This window comes from Phoxinus phoxinus (assembly GCF_949152265.1).
Source record: "Phoxinus phoxinus genome assembly, chromosome: 13".
In the NCBI taxonomy this organism is placed as follows: Eukaryota; Metazoa; Chordata; class Actinopteri; order Cypriniformes; family Leuciscidae; genus Phoxinus; species Phoxinus phoxinus.
Window position 1 is genome coordinate 25,437,107 of NC_136888.1, and position 23,760 is coordinate 25,460,866.

General features: G+C 38.3%; 1 protein-coding gene across 1 annotated transcript in view; it reads left to right on the top strand.

The window, feature by feature from the left end:
• The first annotated feature begins 301 nt into the window (after positions 1-301).
• The window catches only part of arhgap5 (Rho GTPase activating protein 5), a 35,552-nt gene continuing 12,093 nt past the window's right edge, over positions 302-23,760 (top strand). Inside the window, exons 1-3 of the mRNA XM_079632604.1 lie at positions 302-580; positions 2,876-6,762; positions 7,202-7,355. Of these exons, the coding sequence (XP_079488730.1) occupies positions 3,049-6,762; positions 7,202-7,355 (3,868 nt within the window). The 5' untranslated portion in view covers positions 302-580; positions 2,876-3,048. The remainder of the gene's footprint in view (positions 581-2,875; positions 6,763-7,201; positions 7,356-23,760) is intronic.

Below are 23,760 nucleotides of genomic sequence, written 5' to 3' on the forward strand. Positions count from 1 at the left end.
AAATAAATGAAAAAACTTACAACTTAACCACCAACCTTGAAGCAAAACGTTAGTGATATTTCCAGTCAACATAAATAATAGATAGATAGATAGATAGATAGATAGATAGATAGATAGATAGATAGATAGATGCATTTGTAATGGTTTATTCCTTGCTTTTACTTACTTATTTTTTGCTATTGCATTGATCACAATAAGATATAAAAATATCAGAAAGTAGTATATTAACCAACATGATCCTGAGAGGCAATCGTGAGCGCGCGTCGTGCCCCCGCGGTGAGCGGAATGGAAAAGTTAGTGTGGACTGTGGAGAGAGTGAGTGAGAGCCGGATCTATCCGTCGCCATTACTGACTGGAATGAGAGGGGAGGGGATGGCTCTCCGATTGCACGCATACCACTCTTACTGCTAAAAGACTGAAACCAAACACTTTCAGGAAAATTTGCCGATTATTCCAACCACCCACGGGAAACACAACAAAACTGGAATTTGTTTCGGAATCGCATCCGTTGAAATTAAAGGAAATAGTTGGAATGCCACCTCCTATCTGTGGTGTCGGGAGCTGGGAGCGACCATGTTAGGTAGGGGAATGCACACGGAGTATGTGACTTTCTAGCACGCTTTTTGTCGTTTGCCCTACTGAATTTGGTTAAATGTGTGATTGCTTTTTCTATGTGTAAGCGATAGTTGTGTAGCTTTATGTAAATGCACAGATTTGTCTGTCTCGCCTACAGTGTGTTGTGTCGGTGTCACACTTAACTAGCTCTGGCTAACTGGGAAGCTAGCAAGCAAAGGAGGCATCTAATGCCTTGTTGGGAGCAAGGCCCGTGTCGATACGAAAACAAATAAGCATATTAACACACATTAAACTGACCTAAATAACCTTGCTATTTAATATAACAAGCGCGTTTGTGTAATTAATTTGCTGCGATAAAACTAGTTACTCTGACGTGAAAATCAAATCCTGGGATTTAAATGCTGTGAATACTGGGTTGAGGTGTTTCGAATTAAATGATATACAAATTATTGCCAATTTGGACCCCGCATTCAGTTCGTTGTCATAGCAATCATTATGAATAATTCACTCGACTAGTTCTGGGAATCGTCGCGTCCACATCTGATCGCAGTGTGGCTCGCGACTCGCCGTAACAATAGCGCTGCTGCTCGCGTGCTGGTCGGAATTCCTCCTCACCTTCAGCAGATGCTTCTGTCTGCTTTACATCCTCGCGCGTGAAATACAGCCCGCAGTCATTTACAAACGCGTCTAGACACTGATGTCCAATGTTTCCGTGATTTAATGCTCGTGAGGTCCAGTCTTTGATGTCCCATAAATGCGGCCGTTATTTATGACATTTACAACACAAAGGGTTAATTCGGTTAAAATCATTGTTTTGTCATCATATACTCTCAATAACAAAAAATAATTGCAAATAAGATAATTTCAAAAAGTGTTTTCCAGACCCGGAAAAATTAAGCTTTTGCGATATTTCATCAATTATTGATCCTTTGTAGAGTGAATCGATTTGTGAGGCGATTGTTCTTTTGAGTCGGTTCGATTCAATTGGTCAAGCCGGTTTACAAGTTAGTCTAAAAGATTCATTAGAGAATTTGTCCGAATCTAAATGTCCTTTAAAAGTCTTTCTGACTAAAATGCATGTTTGAGCTGTTTTAACTGAAAGCAGCTGCACTGACACTGACATGTGTCAAAAAATGTCAGTGACATTTTTGTCTCAAGATGCACACCAACAGTAATGCTTTTTTTCTTCTTCTACAGCACGTTTATAGTGGCTACTTAAATGCAATAATTGAACTAAGTCCTAATCCTGGCTTAGTTTAAGCCCTGTCTTTAAAACCGAGCCTTTATCAAGTAATGATAAATGACTGAAATGGTATGGGAATTCATTGGTTAAAAGTCTGTATGACTTTATTTCTACTGTGGAGCACAGAATGACAAGCCTCAGTTATCATTCACTTTCATTATGTGGAAAACCGATGCAATGAAAGTGACTCAGGTTGTCATTCTGTCTAACATCTCCATTTGTGTTCCACTGAAAAAAAGAAAGTCATACAGACTTGGAACGGCAGAAGTAAATGATGACACAATTTTCATCAAAGCATCTCATACTCTTTTAAAAGATTAACTTCAGGCTTTACATTGCCAAATATTGAGTATATGCATATTCAGAAGTGGTTATAGTTATGCTATCAGTGGAAACACTGAATTTAATGGCATTTATAAAATAATTTCTAGCAGTTATTTTGTTTATTATGAATGAACATAATCCTCTTGAGTGTAGATTAGATAATTTGTTGCCTTATTTCTACTGACAGAGGCATTTATTTATCCGCACAAAGCTTGTCACTGCTGATGACAAGCATAGCTTTGCACATTTAAAAAAAAAACACTGGGGTACATTCAGTAAAAGTGTATTCCAGAAAATGAGCTTGTACCACAGTATCACTATTGCTACTATTAAGATCAACCAATGCTTGAACTAGTTGAACATTCATGGTACAGGGCGCTTAATAAATCAGATTTGTGAAGTGGATTATTGTGAAATTATGGGATAGTTTTGTACCTAGAACATTTGTGTTTGCAGACTTTAACTGTAAAAAAGGATATTAAAATGCAAATGCCTTATATTAGTAAATGCAATAATATTACCATTATAAACAGTTCTGCCATGCTTAAATTTCATCTATCAATAATTATGTTGCTTATTATGCAAGGCAACAATTTTGGTTCTTTGTGTTGTGATTGTGTCTATGTTGTCAACAAAGTTATCAAATGCAGAATATTAAATGATCAGTGTTCTGCTATTGGAAATGTTAAGCTTTATCTTATTGTTGGCTAATTTAATATTTTTGTTTTGCAGGTAGGTGATAGGAGGGGAAAGAGCAGTCGTGCGGGACAGATGATCCAGATTAAAGCTACATCGGCTCATTCAAAGTGAGACATGGAAATTTGCCTGCACTAGCAAATGGAAGTACATGCTTGCCTTGCCGGCATACTTTGCTTAGTGTAACAAGCAATGAGAGGGGCAATATAATGGCCAAGAATAAGGAGCCCCGTCCGACATACGCTGTCAGTGTCGTTGGGCTCTCAGGCACTGAGAAAGAGAAGGGCAACTGTGGTGTAGGTAAATCCTGCCTATGCAACAGATATGTACACCCCAGTGCGGACTGCTACTACTCAGAGCACACTTCTGTGTTGAGCACAATTGACTTTGGAGGGCGTGTGGTGAATAACGATCACTTCTTATACTGGGGTGAAGTATTACATCGAGGGGATGATGGCCTTGAGTGTAGAATCCAGGTCATCGAGCAGACTGAGTTCATCGATGACCAGACCTTCTTGCCTCATCGGAGCACAAACCTGCAGCCTTACTCGAAACGGGCTGCAAATACGAAGCTTCAGTCTGCTGAGAAGCTGATGTACATTTGCACAGACCAGCTTGGGTTGGAGCAGGATTTTGATCAGAAGCAAATGCCTGATGGCAAACTCAACATCGATGGCTTTGTATTGTGTATCGATATAAGCAAAGGATGCAATAGAAAATTTGATGACCAGATGAAATTTGTCCACAGTCTTTATTCTCAAATTTCCAAGGCGAAAAAACCCGTAATCATCGCTGCAACGAAATGTGACGAATGTGTCGAGCAATATCTGAGGGAGGTTCAGACGTTTGTTACAGGTAAAAAGAATCTCATGTTGGTGGAAACATCAGCTCGATCATCTGTGAACGTGGAACTTTGTTTCAATGCTTTGACACAGCAGATGGACAAAACCCGAGGTAAACCCAAAATCATCTCTTATTTGGAAGCATACAAATCCCAGAGACAATTAGTAGCTTCGATCTCAGACAAGTTTGAAAAGCTAATTGTTCAAACTGTGCGAGATTATCACACAAGCTGGAAAATTGTCAGCAATAAGTTGAAAAGCCACCCAGACTATGAAGAGTACATCAACTTAGAAGGCACCAAAAAGGCCAGAAACATCTTTTCAAAGCACATAGGACAGCTGAGACAAGAGCATATCAGGAGGCGGCGTGATGATTATCTTACCAGTCTGCCAAAAATTCTTAATAAGTTGCTTAACAACCTGGAGGAAATTGAGACGCTGACTTGGACTGAGGCTCAGAGCCTTATGAAGAGCAGGCCTGAGTTTCAGTACTGTTTCATTGAGTTAGAACAAACGCCATGGTATGAGACCGACCACCTCGATAAAACCGACGACAGAAGAGTGCCCTTCGATATCCTCAAAACCATGGAAGGAGAGAGGATTTATCAAAACCACGTCCAGCATTTGATATCCGAGAAGAGGCGGTTGGAGATGAAGGAGAAATTCAAGAAGACGCTGGAGCGAGTGCATTTCATTAGCCCCGGCCAACCGTGGGAAGAGGTCATGTGCTTTGTCATGGAGGATGAGGGATACAAGTACATCACTGAATCAGATCGCAGGGATGTTTACAGTCGGCATCAGCAGGAAATAGTTGAAAGGGCCAAAGAGGAGTTTCAGGAAATGCTTTTTGAGCACGCAGAGCTGTTCTATGACCTCGATTTGAATGCGACCCCAAGCTGTGACAAAATGAGTGAGATTCATGCCGTACTTAACGAGGAACCTAGATACAGAGCTCTCCAGAAACTCACCACAGACAGGGAGTCACTTTTACTGAAACACATCGGGTTTGTCTATCACCCCACAAAAGAAACATGCCTTAGCGGCACGGCTTGCATCGATCTCAAAGTCGAGCAAATCCTCGCCAACAGGCTAGTTCAGCTGGATCACGGCCGCTCTAATATCTACTACAACAGTGCCAACATTGAAAAGGTTAACCTGTGTCTCGTAGGCAGAGAAGGATTGGCGCAGGAGCTCGCAAATGAAATCCGAGCTCAGTCCACTGATGATGAATACACCCTTGATGGGAAAATCTATGAATTAGACCTTTTGCCTGTGGATGTCAATTCTGGCATGCTTTTGAACCATTCCTGGATATCGAATTTCAAGCCCCATGGGTTCTTTTGTGTCTTCAGTACTATAGAGTCGCTTAATTACATTGGTGACCGCATAAGCCGGATACGAGCTGAGATTGCCCAGAGCAGAAGGGATAGGTATAGCCAGCCAGTGCCATTCATTCTCATTTTAGCAAATCAGCGCGACAGTATTTGCAAAAACATGCCTATTTTAAGGCATCAGGGCCAACAGCTTGCAAATAAGTTACAGTGTACTTTTGTAGATATACCCACCGGCACTTTTCCCAGGAAGTTTAATGAGTCTCAGATAAAACAGGCCCTCAGAGCTGTGTTGGAGGGATTGAAGCACAATTTCGACATGATGAACCCCATGCCCTCAATTAAAGATCTGTCTGAGACAGATCTACGGATAGTCATGTGTGCCATGTGTGGAGACCCATTTAGCGTGGATCTCATTCTCTCACCGTTCCTGGACTCACATTCCTGTAGCGCCGGACAGCCCGGGCAGTGCAACACGTTGATCCTTGACAAAATCATCGGCGACAGTCGCAGACGCATACAGGTCACTGTGCTCTCCTACCACTCCTCCATTGGAATCAGAAAGGACGAATTGGTGCATGGTTACATTCTTGTTTACTCAGCAAAACGAAAGTCTTCCATGGCTATGCTGAGGGCGTTCCTGGCTGAAGTCCAGGATGTAATTCCAGTTCAAATGGTGGCCATTACGGACAGCCAGGCAGACTTCTTTGAGAATGATGCGATAAAAGAGCTGATGACTGAAGGGGAGCACATTGCCACGGAAATTACTGCTAAGTTTACCGCTCTCTACTCGTTGTCCCAGTATCACAGGCAGACAGAAGTTTTCACGCCATTTTTCAACGAGGTCCTCGAGAAGAAGAGCAACATTGAAAGCTTCTTCATGTTCGACAACAGCAGGGACGGAACAAGCACCGGTGAAGAAGTATTCCCGCAGTCACCTCATAGCCATTCGCCTGCCTACCAATACTACCCTGACTCCGAGGATGATGGGGAGGGACCGCCACCTTACAGCCCGATAGGCGATGATGTGCAGCTGCTGCCTAATCCTAGTGAACGGAAGTACAGAATCGACCTAGAAGGAAACGAGTACCCGGTTCACAGCACACCTCTTGGTGATCACGAGCGTAACCACAAAGTGCCTCCCCCAGTAAAACCCAAGCCTAATGTGTTGCCCAAACCCAATGTTAAGAAGCTGGACCCCAACCTTCTGAGGACCATTGAGGCTGGAATGAGGAACTCCAGGAGGACGCGAAGTCCAATGGGTCACGGTGATGACCTTGAAGCATCCGATAACTATGCAGAGCCGGCCGACACTCTTCTCAAATTCAAAGGCTTCAGTGATGACATATATGCAGTACCGGAAGACGCGCACAGTAGATCTGGCAAGATCCGTAACTCGTTTGGTGGACTCGCTCTGCACGGGGATGAGGAGAACGGCTTTGACTCCATGTCTAAGTCTCAGGGTGGCAGAAGGCATTCTAAGTATAAACATCGTTCTAAGATCCTCTTCAGCAAGACAAAAGCTTATCAAAGACGAGTGCACTCAGATGTGAGTGACGATGAGTCGGGGCCTGCAACGCAGAAGAAGAAGAAAGGAAGGGGTAACCGAGGAAGTGAAGAAGATCCACTTCTTTCACCAGTGGATCCTTGGAAAGGAGGGATAGACAATCCAGCCATCACATCTGACCCAGAGCAGGATGATAAGAAAACGAAGAAAAAGAAAGCACCAAAGATCAAGGAACCCAAAAAGGTGAGCTGGTATTTTTTTTTTTTTACTCATGTACTCAATTATTATTTAAAACTGAAAGGATTTTGAATATAGTATTAGGAACCACATGGACTAATATTATAGTTTTTTTATTTAATTGTTTGTGTCGATATTGTGTATTTTAACATTTAGATTACCTTCGCTGGCATCTGAAGCTCAAAGTTAATATTTAAAAACAATTATAATTTAATAAAACTTTTAAATCTTTAGTAAATCTGTAATACTGTATTAATTAATATAATTTAATAATTGTATAATTTAATTTAGGATACTTTTAGTAATATTATAGAATTATAGATGATTCTAGAAAATAATTTCCAACATTCTCCTAAAATGCTAACAGCAGGCACATTGTAACGTGATTGTCGTCAGTATGCATTGTAGTGATCAAAGAATCTAATGTGTAATCTTTTCTCAACAGGCAAAGACAATAAAGACCACAAAGCCATTGTACCCACCAACTCGTAGAAATTGGGAGAGCAACTATTTTGGGGTGCCTCTTCAGAACTTGGTCACTCCTGATAGGCCCATACCTTTGTTTATTGAGAAGTGTGTTGACTACATTGAGCGAACTGGTAAGTTTCCTGTTTTTCTAAAGCTGAATAACCAAATAGCATCTGCAAATGTGTAAAACTCTTGTCAGTTCTCCGTTTGAAGGCTGTTTGAGAATTGTATATTTCTTGAGTTTGCAAGCACGAAGTGATATATTTTAGTCATTTTTGTTCTTGGCATTTTAGTAGATTGACATTTTAGTAACATTTACTAAAAATGGGTCCTTCCTGGTCCTGAAGTGCTTTACTGAAAATTTTACATTAGTGCGTTTCACATTGCATACTTTGTGAGCCTGATACATCTATATTTTAAAGCACAGGAAATTCTGTATTCGGTTCAAATACCATCAATGAGTAAATGAATGAAATCCATTACTCTGAGGTAATAAATTCTGACGCAACAGGAAGTTGATGGGCAGGGGAGGAGGGAAGTCAGTCTGGTAAATGATTGAATGGATTTTTATGGCACGTGTTATGATGATCTAATTTTTCCCAGAGCACTTTGTTCAGTTACATTGTGGTTTGCATTTTCATGGACTCTGCAAATGATGTGTAAACACTGAGGCCCAGGCCCAGCATATATCATAGCCACGGGCTTTAACATAATTTCTGGACATGCTTAGCATTTTTGGACTCTAACAACATCTGCTTCATATGCTTAAAGCAGTGATAGAGGCCCTTTTGCTGTGGCTGTTTGTTTGGTTACAACATGCCCTTCAGTAGCTTGTTCTGTAACTGTGGTCAATGGAAACTTTGACTAACACGGCTGTCAATAAGCCCAGCTTGTAATATAGCTTGAGGTTTCATTAGCGAGTAGGTGACACCCACACACTGTCGTTCAGGTTGGTTGTGGCTATAGATCAGTGAAAATCATGCATGGAGTACATGCATTGATGTGGTTTCTTAAGGAAATTATTAAGCTGCTGTTTGTGGTTGTGGTTTTTATGGTGAGTACTGGAAGTGGGCAAAGTGTCTGTGGTGAGTGTAATACTAGACCAATTTGCTAGTTGAACTGGTTTTGATTTGTGTATGTGTGGCCGTACACCCATAAAGCCTACCGGTATATGTGATGATCTGAAACAGTTTTTTGTTGTTGCTGATCTCATGTTTAGATCTCACATAGTGCTGTGTGTTAATGTGCAGGACTATTGATTTTGTTGGTGAGAGGCTTGATTCTTTTTGTGACATCCAGGTTTGTGGACTATAGGGAAGCATTTAGGATTACCATTTAGCTTTACAAATTGGTGTAATTTATAAAATTATAAAGGCACAATATTAAAGTTTCTAAAATTCTAAGCCCATTAGGCCTAGTTATTTGCATGTCATTGCTGATGACCGATAAAGAGATGCTATTGAAATTCTACACAATTTTGTCTAAAAACTAAAATCAGGCATTTTAAATGCTTCAGGTGACACAACATAACATGTGCAGTATCAAAAAATTATATTTGCTAATGTTTAGGCCTACATTTAGCGGTGGACTATGTTCACAACAGATTTAAATGGATGAATATTAAAAATCGATACAATTTTTAATTGAAAAAAAAAAAAAGGTCTATAAACTAAAATCAGGCATTTAATAAATGCTAAGTCAATTTAGGCATCACTACAGTACATTATAATGTACAGAATGAAAAATATATTAAGATAAAATTTAACGGTGTAGCCGAATTATTAGTTTTTTTTTTTTTAAAGATTAGCTTTAAGTGACCGTCAGATTTTGGAAAAGGAAATCTAAATGTAGAAAAAGTTAAATGAGTTGGGCTGGGTTAAAACATAGCTATTTCTCTATTTTGAATCGATTCTCATTTTTATGAATCAATATCTATCCTTAATCAGTGTTTCAAGTGCGGAGAGACATCAATAAAACAACTTGTAAACAAAGTCAAGTAACATTACATTTACCTCAGAAAAGCCATTCATTGACCATAGCTCAATAGTTATCTAGAGAAATTAAGTCTAGAGAGGAGCATTTAGCTAAATATATGCACTATATTAGGCTACATGTTAATATTTTTTACTTGTTTTACATGTTTGTATAAATCCGCCAAGAAAAATGTTTTTGTTATCAATGTTTATATAAAAAAAACCAAGTATAAACATCATTACATCATTAAAAGTTATTATAACGTCATTATAAAAACTGCCTTTCTGTGCAATTTAAATGTTTGTATACAAATCAATTGTTCATTTTTATTAAATCAAAAAAAAATTCCTTTGGAAAATATCAATATCGAATCAAATTGAATCGAATCACAAGCTTGTGAATCGAATCGCCTAGCCCTATAAAATGAGCATGAAATATGAAATCCAATACCAAACAAGATATTAAAATATAGTAAATAGTATTAATATAGATTTTTTTATTTTTTATTTGTACTATCACTTTAAATTCAAGCCGTATTGTCTATGGTTGAATCTGGGCCTTTTTTGGTTTCCACTGGAATGAGATGAGATGGCACATTGTGCCCGTGGCTGCATCTGAGCATCGCAGGGCTCTGTTTAAGAGCTTTTTGAAAGCATCTTGCTTCACAGAGCTGTGCAGATGAAAAGGTTCATCAAACACCCTGCCCCCCAAGCCAAACGCTCCCTCCCTCCCATTTATGCCCCTCTATCTCGCTCGGTACTGCATTGTGAAACCCAGAGGAAATTATAATACTTGACTTGATTTTTTTTTTTCTGTGGTCAAAAAAGTAGTCCAACAATCCACTCCTCCAAACATGGTGTGTGCACACACACAGTCCTTTATATCTCGCAAGCCATCATTTCTGAAAACCAAGAGCCTGTGGCGTTAAAAACTGTATGGAGAAAATGGACTTTATGGATGTTTCCTAATTGACTTTCATGGCTCATTTAGGCCTGGATGCTTCATTTATCCATCAGAAGAGTACCCCCATTGTCATTTCCTCCTTGCAGGGCTTCACAGTAATAACCTCTTCTGTGTGAAATGTTATGGATGTTTAGATATTTATGAGACACTAACCATAAAATAAACCATGAACTTGACAGACACTGTATAATCAGAAAAAACATTGTTGCATCAGTTCCCAGCTAATTTTTCCAAGCCTTGAATAGGAGTACATAAATGAGCTGACCACAATGCACAATGTGACATGTTTCTATAAAAAGAAAGAAATTTTGTGGTGATTTTAGAAATGTTGCAACAAATAGGATGCAAATTAGGTGCATTTATAGTTAACCTGATGTGTTCCCTATGGGTGCAGTGGTGCGTTAAACAGCTCTGTGGAAAGGATACCATTTACAAACAGTTTGCATGTTTGAATTGTTGTGCAATACAGTTGGAACATTAGTAAAAAAAAATTATGCAACAAATCTTTTCCTGGAAATATTGGATATTAATATTACAATTAGTGTATGTTCCACTTCCAAAATTTCCAGTAAATGCGGTGTCATGTAAATAATATTTCAAATGCATTTAGTTGCATAATAATATTCCAATTCCAATTAGTTAATATTCCAAGTTTGAATATGAAATCATTATTCATTCAACAAAGCATTTGCTAGAAATATTTGAGTATTAATTGTAAATGGAATTTTATTATCCAAATAAACTGGGGTTGGAACTTGGAATATTAACTAATTATTTTAAATAACAAAGCATTTACCTCAAATATTGATATATTAATTAATTGTGTATACAAAGTGTTACCTTTTAACTTTCTTTTTTTTGCGACTCATAGGCCTGTAAAATATTTTTATTTTTAGAAGCTATTTTATATATTCTGTGTAAAACAGAAAGTTCAATTGGCATTGCTTTGCCAGCATCAATTGATCAGCTGTTGTTGAAATCCACAACATGGACTCAGGGCCGGTTGTAAAGCCAAACACAAAGACTTCCCTGTGGGCACATTTTGGTTTTAAGTCAAATGGAAAAGAAAAGCCCAATAACTGGGATTGGCTGTCTCTGCAGCTGTACGGTGGCAGCTAAAGGCACCATAGAATGTCAGTTGCAGTTGCTGCCCTGCAGTTAGACTATTGCAGAGGCTTCTGGTCCACATTTGAATGCGATATGAAATTCTGTGAACGCTTTGACAAGCTGTATGAATTGCCAGGAAAAACTTCAGAATTTACAGTTTCCAGCCTATATAGCCAAATGAAAGATGTCAAGGTTTAAAAACCTGACTTGGCCAATACACTCGATGTGATCAAGCGCAGATGTTGCCCCATACGCAAGCTTAACAATACATTACCTCGCCAATGACTGGATGCTACCAAGTGTGAAATAAGATATGTGCCAGAGAAGCTCATAGCTGAATGATTTCAGTATGCTTTGGCAGACTGGGTATGAGATTAGCAGAAAATGTCCTGCATAAGCACGGATACGCAGCGGTTCTTGGCCGGACATGCGGAACTGCTTTGAATGAAGAAAAAGGCGAGAGTATTTGTACAACAATTAATCAGCTGACTAATATTTCATGAACAAGACAGCACTGCGCTGAGAGGGTCATAAGTGTGTTTACAGACAATCTCTTAACCATCATTCTGCAACATTGGACTGTTTTCCTACAACATTAGATGAATTGTGACTGGGAAATGGACAGGATTGTTTACAGATTGTTGATGTTTCCTCACAAGGTCTATTTTTAAGTTTATTTACAAGCTATGATACTATAAACCGCAATATTATTACTGTATAACAAAACATTAGAGAGAAATGGGTGTGTTTTAAAACCTAGTGAGTTGGCTAACTAGTCAGCTAGCTCTTTGGTTGCAATATTTGTACATCTTACTGTTTCAGGGCATCTGTACTGGTGACCAGGTCACAAAAGCAAGATGCTGCGCATTTCCAAGGATGCTGTAGCAATGATGCACTTTTTAAAGTGGCTCTTTTGCAGTGAAAATGCAGGAGTCAGCCTTTTCACAAGTCCTTTAGCCCTTTAGCCTTGCTTTTCAATATTGTACGGCTTCCTCGCAGCCATAGGGATTACTTAACTCAGTAGGGAATAATTGTCATAGCCCGTTTCTGCACTTTCAGACCTAGTGCTGCAGAGTATCACAACTCAACACATGCATTGCATTTTAAAAGAGGAAATGGGCCTAGCTCAATTAATAGATTTACCTACCGTGGTTTTATTCCATTTATTGTTGCAACTAAATTTATTTTTAAATCGATTTAATTTGTATTTAAAATTATTTTTAAACTGAGAAATTTTTGAAATCTATTTGTCATTTTGGAGTAGTTCCTTGTTGCTAATTGTGGCATTTTGCTGAAAACTGGTTACTATGGTGTATTTCTGTTAGGGTATTATATTACAATCATCAAATAGAACAATTTATTGAAACGTTTAGACAAAAAGATTAAATTTTTTCCCCTTTTGTTTAGTATCATATTTCATACATCAGGCTTTTATAGTTCATAGTGATATCAGACTCGAGGGGAAATATTGTTTTTATTCAGAGGCCCAAACCAAGCAACCATATGCAATTTGGTGTTTTGTTAATATTAATTTGGCCAAAAAGTAAGATGAAATTCTGACATCTTGTAATGTAAATCGTTATGAACGTTATAACCATATAGCAGAATACTTAAATAAAATACAAGTATAAATAGACAATAATGTGTTTGTACGATGCTATGTAAATACTTAGTTTAATGAGTTCTGTAATAAGTTCTGTAGTTTTTATTGTTGGGGGGCAAAATATATAATGCAATGCAGTAAAATTATGATTGAGAGATCCTCAAAGCCTGTTGTATCATATTTGATACTCTCATTAATATGATTTTCCTAAAACATTAAGTTGCAAAAAATTGCTTCAGTGCAGTAAGTGTTCTTGAAATATTGTAATAGTTCTTTTTACGTTTACTTAAAAAAAGTCGGTAGATTAATCAAGATTTCACAGCAAAAAGACATATACCACGACCTGAATCATCATGTTGATAATTTAGTGGCCGTTGAAATATGCGTAATATGATACAGTAGGCTTTATAGGGTTAAGTGTCATATCACTCTGAACCCCTCACATCCTGGCCACTTCCTCTTTAAACTGTTGCCGTCTGGTCGACGCTACAGCGCTCTGAGCACCAGATCTACCTCATGAACAGTTCAATTCCCCCACTGGGCAATAAACAAGTGCAATACACACCACTATTGATTTATACTCATATTTATTTATCATTCCATACCTCTTATTCACATTCCCTTGTATTATACAACATACCTGTACATACATATATTGTCTTTTGTATATTTTGTACTTATTTATGTATTTATTTTTATTCACTTATTTTACTTTCATCATCTGTCTTGTCGCTGTCATTCTGTCTGTTCACTGGAAGCTTCTGTCACCGGGACAAATTCTTTGTATGTGTAAGCATACTTGGCAATGAAGCTCATTCTGATTCTGATTCTAAATCTAAACCGATAACATTGTTGAGTGCAGTTGGAGGAAATGTGGAATTTTATAGTGATTTGCAGGTTTCCCCATATCAGAGTATTGTTGTGTAGATTGCTTAATCTTTTGCATTGTGTATAATCTACAGATAGGAATGCAAATGTTAAGGTGTGGCTTGTAAAAGTACCTTGACTTACCAACTTGCTTTGCATTTACATGCACGGATCAGTATAGGACTGGGTATCGTAAAAAAAAAAATGTCGATACCTTGACTTCGATTCCGCTTCCTGAACTATACTATTTTCGATACCAATGTTATAAAATCCATTTTAACAAAAATTACAATTACTAAACTTATTTTTTTACAGACTCGGACTCATGTAGGCTACTGCGGGACGGAATATATGCCTCGCATTTAAGCGCACACATAAAGCTTACTGCAAAGCACTGGCAAAAGTAGCCTAATGATTATTAATGTGTCAATTAAAATGTATACGTGCTATTTTTCCTGTTTATTAATAAACTAGTGTTTTCTGAGTCAGTGTTGGCTGCAAGGATGAAGTTGACGTTGCTAACTCGTCATCTCCGCAGTAAAGTGAATGCGCACGCCTATTGAGAGAAATACACCTTTAATAATCAGAGAGAATTTGTTTTTGATTCGAATTGGTTTGTTTAAAAGTAGACATTTCAAGCTTTCTATATACCTATTTCTCATGTCTGTGAGGTAAGTAGCCTATACGCTGAGTTGCGGTTCATTGGTGGCGCGCTCCAGGTCGAAGATGGACTTTCTATTTTCTAGACTTCGTAAGTTTATTCCGTGCACTGTCAAGTGCTTCATCAGATTTGTCGTGTTGCCACTTGGTAGCAATTATCTTAACGTAAATATTGCATTGTGCGTTGTTGGCATCAACCCTAGTGAAATGTATCCACAGTTTTGATCTTTTCCACATCTTCTACATCGATGGGGGTTGGGATGCTTACACACTACAGCCTCATGTGTGAGCCACGTCTCTGGTGCCTCGCCACAGCCAATCATGCTGCATGCCTATTGGCTCACTGACATTGACGAGATTAACCCCTTAAGTATAGAAATTTGGTACTGAACGACAAGAGATTTTTTTGATACTCGATGGTATCGAGGTAATTCGGTCGGTGCCTAAAAATTATTGAACTCGATACCAAGCCCTTCAGATCAGTCCAAATGAATTTGACCAGACTGCTGATTTCGAATGTAATGGTTATATGTATCCTACATTTTTTTAAACAAGTCCTGAGATCGATTTCGTTTTAATAAACTGATCTGAAAGTGCTGCAGAACTAACAAAAAAATTCTAATTATGTTGGTTTTTCATGCCAATTGAGCTATCAGACACATTACCATTTGTTTATTTGGCTGCATGTAAACGCAGTGTGTTTTAACCTTTTACAGGCAGTGACTAGATCAGTGTAAACGTATGAGTCCTAATTTGTGTGCCTCCACTTCCCACACTTCCCTTTTATATGATATGGCTGAATTAAGCATATTAAGGACACATTTAATCTGCTAGGCTGCTCTGCAAGTGGAGTTCCCCTCTTGATGACTGTTGCTTTGCCCACTGTAGACATGCACCTTGCTGGAGGGTTGCAGAAAGTTTTGATGACTCTGGCTTTTTCTTCCTTTGACACATTAAGGTCTCTTGCGAATGCTTAGCAATAAGTGTCCGACAACGCAAAGTCCTGTTATTCCCCTTGGCCTCCTACTGCTCGTCGTGCTCGAGGGGAGAGGATGTCAGAAGCACTTGGCTTTGACAGGCTGTCGCCACACATCAGCCAGTGCATCTAGACTCGGGATGAGGCTTAGAAAGTGTAATGAAGTGGAGGGCGATGATGCCATAAGCTCTGGGAGTTTGTAAGAAAGCAAGAATGAAGCTTATGTACTTGAAGAATTGACTAGCAGAAATGTACTAACTTTTTAAGCTCCCATGGTGGTGGTTTGGGGCTACTGTCCATGTTCACATACGAAATGCTGCTGATTTCTAACATCTAATTGGCAACTGCTAAAAGAAGAATTGTGTTCAGAATGGCATTTTATTTTTGAAGTTGATACTTTATGCACAGTTTGAAAAAATATGTTCTGTATGCAATAGAATTCCCAGGTACTATCAATATTCCCACTACTATCAAGAACTGGTTTCAGACCAATTGAGCTGATTCTAATGAATCAGTCAGTTATAAATCGGCTCTCTCAAAAGTACTGTAATTGTTAATGGAATTAAGGAACCAGAATCTTTGTGAAGCAACATTTTTACTTTTTGTACAATTTGCCTTCCTGTATACTAAATTAGACAAAATGTGCATTATACATTGAGAGCACATTGAGCAGAATAGAGTCTCTCACATTTCAGTGAACCTTTTGTTTCCAGTGTGACAAATGATCTGGAAATAGTATCAGCCCTGTTTTTTTTTTTTTTTTATGATGATCAGACCTCTTAGAGGTTTTAATTTTTTAATTTTTATGCTAAATTAGATCAGACACATGCAAACTAATTTGATGACACTTATTGAATTAATCATGCAACATAGGCCACGTACACAATGTAAAGCTTCAGGAGTGACAACCCCATTTAACTCCCGAAACTGCAATGATTGACACTGCGGTAAACATAGCAACGTTCTGGCGTCTCACGTGTTTGGTATCCACTATTCAATTTCTGACCGAAGATATAGGCTATTACAGTGATAAATTACCCATTGTGTTTAGCAATTTTAACTATAGCACAGTCGACGGTGGCATCATGTTTTTTTTAAAGGCTGCTTCACAAAGCACGATCTTGCAGTGTTGCCATGCCCACCAAGTGTTTTTGGGATTGATGTTTAAGCTTTGCTCTTACAGCAATCAAGTTTATGGAGTTATTAATGTAAGCAGGGGTAGGTCGCTATATTTTGTTCTTATTTTCAGGATAAAGAATTTCCATTTATTTAGTTTTTTTTATGGGCTTGTTTGCTGATTTGCTTCCAATATCTGGCTAAACGAATGAGTCAAGGCTCATATCTCTTTCCCTTTGATTATCAACTAGTTATTCAGTTAGATTCTACACACACTGCGTGGCATTTTTGTAAATGCGGTTGCCACTACCTGCATTTTTCAGCAGTTATTTCGGTTGTAGAATGCCGTTGTCACTCTTGTAAATTACTGCACTGTGTGTAAACAATAAAAGATGAGCTGACAACCAAATATAGCTGCAGTGTGTGATGGATCATATAGATCATGTGATTCTTTACCATACTACTGTTTGGAAGGTTAATAATAGTTGTATAATGTGTCTTGTTTTACATGCTGTTTTTAAAAGATAGTAAGCAGTAACCGTGTAGGAGGCAATGTATATTGTCAAATGTTAATGTCCTATTATGCCCTTTTACGAAGTCTTGATTTTGTTTTTGGGGTTTACTGGAATATGTTTTCATGTTTGATTGTTCAAAAACGGATTATTTTTCACATATTTTACATTATTACAGCTCCTTTCTGTACTCAGTCTGGTTGAATGTGTCGTTTTCGATGAAGCCCCTCCTTTCGTAATATGAAATGTACTGTGATTGGTTAGCTGTCCCAGTGTGTTGTGATTGGCAGCGTTTTGTGCGTGTTCGGGAAATGTCACGCAACTTCATAACCGCGAGCTCTGCTCGGATGTAATATTAACGATGGCATCAATTTTAAACCATTTCGAGCACGATTCAGAAACGAACGAGGAACAACTGATTTTAAGCACGGACTTTGTAAGCACTGATTTCACAGGACGTTTCAGAGTGGTATGTTTTTTTCTTTAGTTTTTTTTCTTATATAGATACGATATTATCCACCATTTAATCATATTTGTCGGAAAACTACGGTAATACTAACAGTAATCAATCACAAAATCATGGATAATTTCTCTATGGGGCGGTGAACAGTTTAACAAAAGCAAGAGCTTAAAAAAGCTAAAGTAAACTACCGGTACATCAGTACTGTAATGTTAGGCCTAGTTGGCAGGCTAGCGGAGTCAAAGCTTTCCACTTTCTTTACATCACTCAGCGGGAACAACTCTTTCTCTTCTCTAAAGCAGCCCAACATGGCCTCTCCCCCTCTGTTGCGTGTTCCCGGGGGAGGGTTTATGTAAATTTTAGGGTTTGTGATGTCACCAACCCGGGAAGAAGCTCGTTGTAGTCCCTCCCTACCAGCCGTATGTTGTAGTCCTTAAAAAGTGATTTCTGTAAAAAAATAAAAATAATTCCATTTGCATTGAACTTTGTAACTTTGCAGATGTTGTTTATGCTCAAACAGCAACATTACACACTTACTGAAGTTAAAAAAGTGAAATCATAATCAAGGACCCCTTTAACTAAACAACAGACATGCATAACAAAACATTGTTTCTGGTTTAGATTTAGCTTTGTGGTGAGAATGTAGCCATAACGTAACCATCACTTTGGCTTTCAGTAAATACACCTACTCCCAAACGTACATGGTATCTTCTGCAGATGACGCAATCGCAGTAGTTTGCGGCTTAAAAAAGGACTATTTTTAAGCATATCCCATCTGTTCTTGATGAATTAGAGATGAGCTGGAGCGAATGATGCCGTCACTGTTTGCTGAAGGGCAGATGTCCTGGGTATGCCGGTCAGTCCATGGTCGAGCTGACCACAGCTCATCCGCCGACACATTACTCATGCATTACTGCTTTAAGTACAGACCCAAAAACCATGTCGCTGCAGTGGCCTCACAATGAGCCCTTGATTATAATTCACACTGAATAATTGAACGCGCTTTGTTGTTTGCTTTTTTGATTGTTCTGCTTTTAGTTCTATTTTGTGTTTGGCTTTTTGCATTTTTGTTCCACAAGCGGCTTGCTTGTTTTCATCATATCAGAATTTATGTCCATCAGCCCGCTGCGCACCTGTTCACTGCGAGCAGATATTCTACATTAAATCAATGCCACATAGTTCTTAGGACTGTGCGAGGGGATGATGTTTAGCTGCAGGCAGTAGATAAGGCCGCTCGGCTCTGCTAAATCCTCTCGACTGCCATACATTTCTCATGGGGCTAAACACACGCAAACCCACCCCTCTTTGATAACAGCCAACTTGCTGCGCTCACAACTTAGATTGGACTCGTTTTTATTTTAAAAGCACTGCCACTCACGCAGCTGTCAACTCAGCATGACTAAATATGTCAGGGCTTAATTTTTAACCACTTTCAGACAGTTGTTTGACTCGGAATCTAGACATCTAAGCGTTTATGTAAAAAGCATAGACTTAGGACCTTACATGCCACTTATTGACCTAAAAGTAGCTGAGCTTATAGGGATTTCTTTTGACATCAGTTCCTATCACCATTTTGCATTTTCTGCAGATTGTGTGTGTAGTTACTTTAAAGGGATAGTTCACCCAAAAATTAAAATCGTCATCATTTACTCACCCTCATGTCATTCTAAACTTGCTTCACATTATGACTTACTTCCTTCAGTATAACACTGAAGTAGAAATTTTGAAGAATGTGCTGATCTTTATTTTTTTTACAGTGAAGACTGGAGTCTTTATGTTTTATTCTGCTTTGTGACTATTTTGAAGCTTAATCTATTATAGAAGAATCAGGATCAAAGAAGACTTCTAAAGCTATACATAAGCTTTGTGTGATGAACACATGAATCGGACACCAATACTTCTCTGTTGAAATTCACCCAAACTCTCCTGGGTTCATTATTTTCACAGAATAACGATTAACTTCGGTCTGTTTCTCAAACAATGGTTCATAAGAGGTATATATATATATGTATAGTGCAAAGTGCATAGTATATGGACTACTTTTATGCTGCTTTTGTGTTATTTTTGAAGCTTGAGCGCTCCACTCTTCATTCTTTACGGTTGAATGAAAAATAGCAGCCAGCTTGTTCTTTACTTGCACGAATAGAGTCATAAACGTTTGAAACCGCATTAGGATGAGTAAGTGATGACAGAATATTAATGTTTGGGTGAACTATCCATTTAATAAAGGGACATTGTCAACATGTTTTTTTTTTTTCTTGCATGGATTTGGAAATCAATAAAAGGAGAGCTGATACGCTTTGATATTTTCCTTCACATCTGCCGCTTTGATTTATAGGGACCAAGAGCTGCAGAGGCAATTATTATCACAGTAGTGTGGAAATTGATGACCTGACTCAGATTCTGCCCCCCTCTCTACATTCTGCAAGGATTGATTTCCAGAGAGGCTTTTGTTTGCGGAGTGTCTAAGTGACACTAATGTTGGCATTTGAGGCTTCACGTCTCACGTTGCAGGATCAACCCTGACCTGACTTTATTTCCTAAACCTTGTTAAGTATATTGAAACCCTGTGAGGAATAAGGTTAATAAGGGTTGGTATATTTTTAAACCGATTTCCTGTGGAATGAGCATGTGAGTCGACGCTTCCCCTCTGCTGATTTATTATCGTGTGTTAGTGGAATGCTGAGGCAATAGCTTTAAAACTCACGTTTGCCCCCCGCTAACACAATCATACTGTATCTCATGGAGCATTTCTTCACCAGGCTTTTGCGCTGACGGATGGAGGTTGGTTCAGAAAAGCACTTTCCCTCCATGTCTATTTATGGACTCTGATATTTGGTCTTAAACTCCACCATAGGGGTGGGCGTTATGACAGAATAATTAAGCAGATGGTGTCAAGTGATTTGTGTATAATGGTTAAGCATCAGCACCAGATGCACAAGATCTTCCATGTAATCATTTCCCTTCATTTGAATGGTTTTGGGTTATGGGTACTCGCTCATACTGGAAAGATGCATCGGAAATCACTCTCAATTCCTGCCAACACACTAGCTCTGTTCAAAAACGTAGTGAGCCACCTCGTTCCTCACTGCCTACATAGGCCGCATCCTTCTAAATAAGCATCCAAATTCGTATGGAACCTATATATAGGCTATTACATTTGTTGTATTTGTTCTATTAATGTATATTTTTATTTATACTTTGTGGTATTGATTTGAATATCTCTGTAATTGACATTTCTCTTATCTGCTATGGTGAATTTTTTATTATTATTACTTTTTAATAGTCTTTTCTACTTATCATCTTGTCACAGTGCATTCTGGGTTAGGAATCGAAGAAAGATTCGTGCAGCCTCAAATTTTAGCCAGGAGAATGTGTCTTAAAGGAATAATTATGCAGCCAACCTTTTAAACAGTCTTAACACCAGATTTTTACAACAGAGCTTTAGTGTTTCAACACAGATGTAAAAATCTTTATTTATGTAAAATAATTTTTCACACAAGCTGTGCTAGCCCGGGTGCTGCAGAGCAGGTGCAGTCTGGGAACCTGAAAGGAAGAGACATCAAACATTTGATGCTACAACAGATTCCCTTTAAGCTCCTCAAACATTTCAGAATAATAAGGTAAGATACAATTCTCAAGAAAAGGTGTAGCGTATAAAATGGATCAAAGCGGCACACTGGGAATACTCTTTGTTGGGTTTACACAGGCCTCTGTGGAGGAATGAATCTTTTGATAGCGGCCCATCCCTGGTGTGTTCCTGTACAGGCACGCCCTTTTCAGAAAGGATTTGATGACAGCATTATAGTGAAAATGTTGCAGTCCCGGTGTGACGTTCGTCCCAGCTCTGAAGCAAGAACATTGATTTCACACAGACATGCGCTATAGCATTTACAGAAGCTGTAACCCTGAGCTTTGCCCTTTATTTTTGTACGACCCCTTCAAGTCATTGTGGCAACATGGGAATACAATGCATGACATTTGCCATCATGCTCTAGAGTCCAGCCTAAAGCATTACCGTTGACAGCTATTTTATCTCTGGAGGTCGCTGCAATCACAAATAAGATGTACTACCAGTTAAAATAAGATACCATTGTATTTTGACAATAAATCTGTTTCCTTGCTTCTGAATATTAATGTTATTCACTCAAAGAAACATTAACTTCTTCCCCACACTCATCTACAGTTTCTCACAACAGATGGATGATGTGGGCTCCACTTTCTTCACTTCTATAGAGCGCAACATTCGGGTTCTGGAAGTAAATATTTCACTTTCTCCATGGAAAAATAGATGTGTATCACTAATATAGGTTTATTTTGTTGTTTTGTCATTTTTAACTTAACTTACTACTATATAGCATAGTATTAAAAAAAACAACGCTACCCACAATCCTGAAGCACAGAGCACCTTGGATCCACCAATGAGAGAAGTTGCTGTTGCCATAGAAACGAAAATCATGGCAAAAAAAAAAAGAGGCTCAGCATGAAGTATTGGGAATGATGTAATTGAAGTCTCCCAGCAGTCTCAAACAACGTGTACTTAAAGTTTAAAAGAGGAAATTAATACTTTTATTCAGCAAATATGAAAAAGTGACAGTAAAGAAGGAATGCTGTTATTTTGCCTTTGTTTTCACTGGAATAAATTACATTTTAAAATATATTAAAGCAGAAAATAGTATTGTAATAATATTTTGCAATATTACTGTTTTTACTGTATTTTAAATCTGTATTTTACTGATCAAATAAATGGAGCCTTAGTGATCATAAGAGACTTCAAAAACTTTCAGAAACAAAACAATCTTTTGATTGTGGTGTATATATTTTACTATCTTGCAATAAACTTAAATATACAAATATATTTTAGTATTAGAATAAATGCATTCTAATACTAATTTGATGTAATTAGAATAAATGCATTTATTCTAATTACATCATGTGTATTTCATCATGGGCTTGGTTTAAAACTTTGTTTTGAAGCAATAACGTAACATTCGTTTCAGAGCTAGTTGGTTTTGTTTCAGACAAATACTTTCATAAACTTTTCCAGCGGTCACTGTTGTGATCTAGTGGTAGCCGTCGCTTTGCAACGATGCTCATTTGCATAATATTACAACTTATCTCATCCTTGTTGAGTCACACTCACAGGCTTACATTGTGTCACTGGAAATCACCAACTCTCAATGTCTTAGTTCTGCTGTTATTACGAGGGCTTAATGCTCATTGTGAAAACAAATACTCATGAACGACCTGACATTTTAGTTCCCGTAATGAAGAATCTGACATGCAGTGCGGTGATCATGTGTGCGGTGCACTTTTTGTGTGATATTGTCTTCCTTCTGCTGTGTAAACCCTTCATCAGGAGATAAAACAGCACAGCACAGTGCTCATAATGGCAGGTTTTCATTTACCACGCTGACCTTTTTTGAATATGTGGTCTCACATTATTTCAAGCCAGATTTGAAATCCTATCTACTGGAGAACAACTAAAGCCAGACTGATAAATCTGTTATATTGTGATTTCTGGGTTTTATATGAGTGCCTGATTTGATTTATGGTCTGTTTTTGCATATGAGCTCTATTTTGACATTTCCTATGTTGCGGTAAGGCGTGCGATTTCCTGTATCACGGTGGCCTTTTGTTGCCTCTGATGGTAATCTGATGATGTGGAGGTGCAGATAAAGTCCAGCGGTGGATGGGAAGGGCTTAGAGGGGACAATAGATGTGTATCCAAATTAAGATCACTTCCCTTAGTATGACTTCCTGTTACTGTTTTCACCACACTTTTGACATTGACCTTCCTTACAGCATTTGACTAAATTTGATCATCACGTCCGAAATTACTGACACGCTACACAGGGTCTGTATGCTGACTGATTTTACTCTTTATGCCTAACTGTTGGCCACTGTGATTATTGGTGTGTTCAAGTCCTCCTGGGAAGCTTTTATTTACGAGTTAGGAAGTCGTGATTTAAGACGCCTAGTGTATTCAAATCACTTTGGTCAGAGCAAGATAGCGATGCACTTTTTCTGCTTAAAATAAGAAGACCCACTGTAGTGAAAATAAGTCTTTTAAATGTTGTTTGTCTTTGAGAAATTTGCACATGGTTTGTCTTGAAGCTTATTAAAACCAACACAGTCAACACCATTGCTGAGTATTTTCTCACTTTCTAACTAACTGAACTGCAGTGCACCAAAGACAGTCTCAAAAACGTAGTCTGAAACCTCCCATTCCCTACTGTCACATTAATCATGTAAACAATCCCTTCAATGTGTGGGGCAGGGCTTTTCCTATCATTAG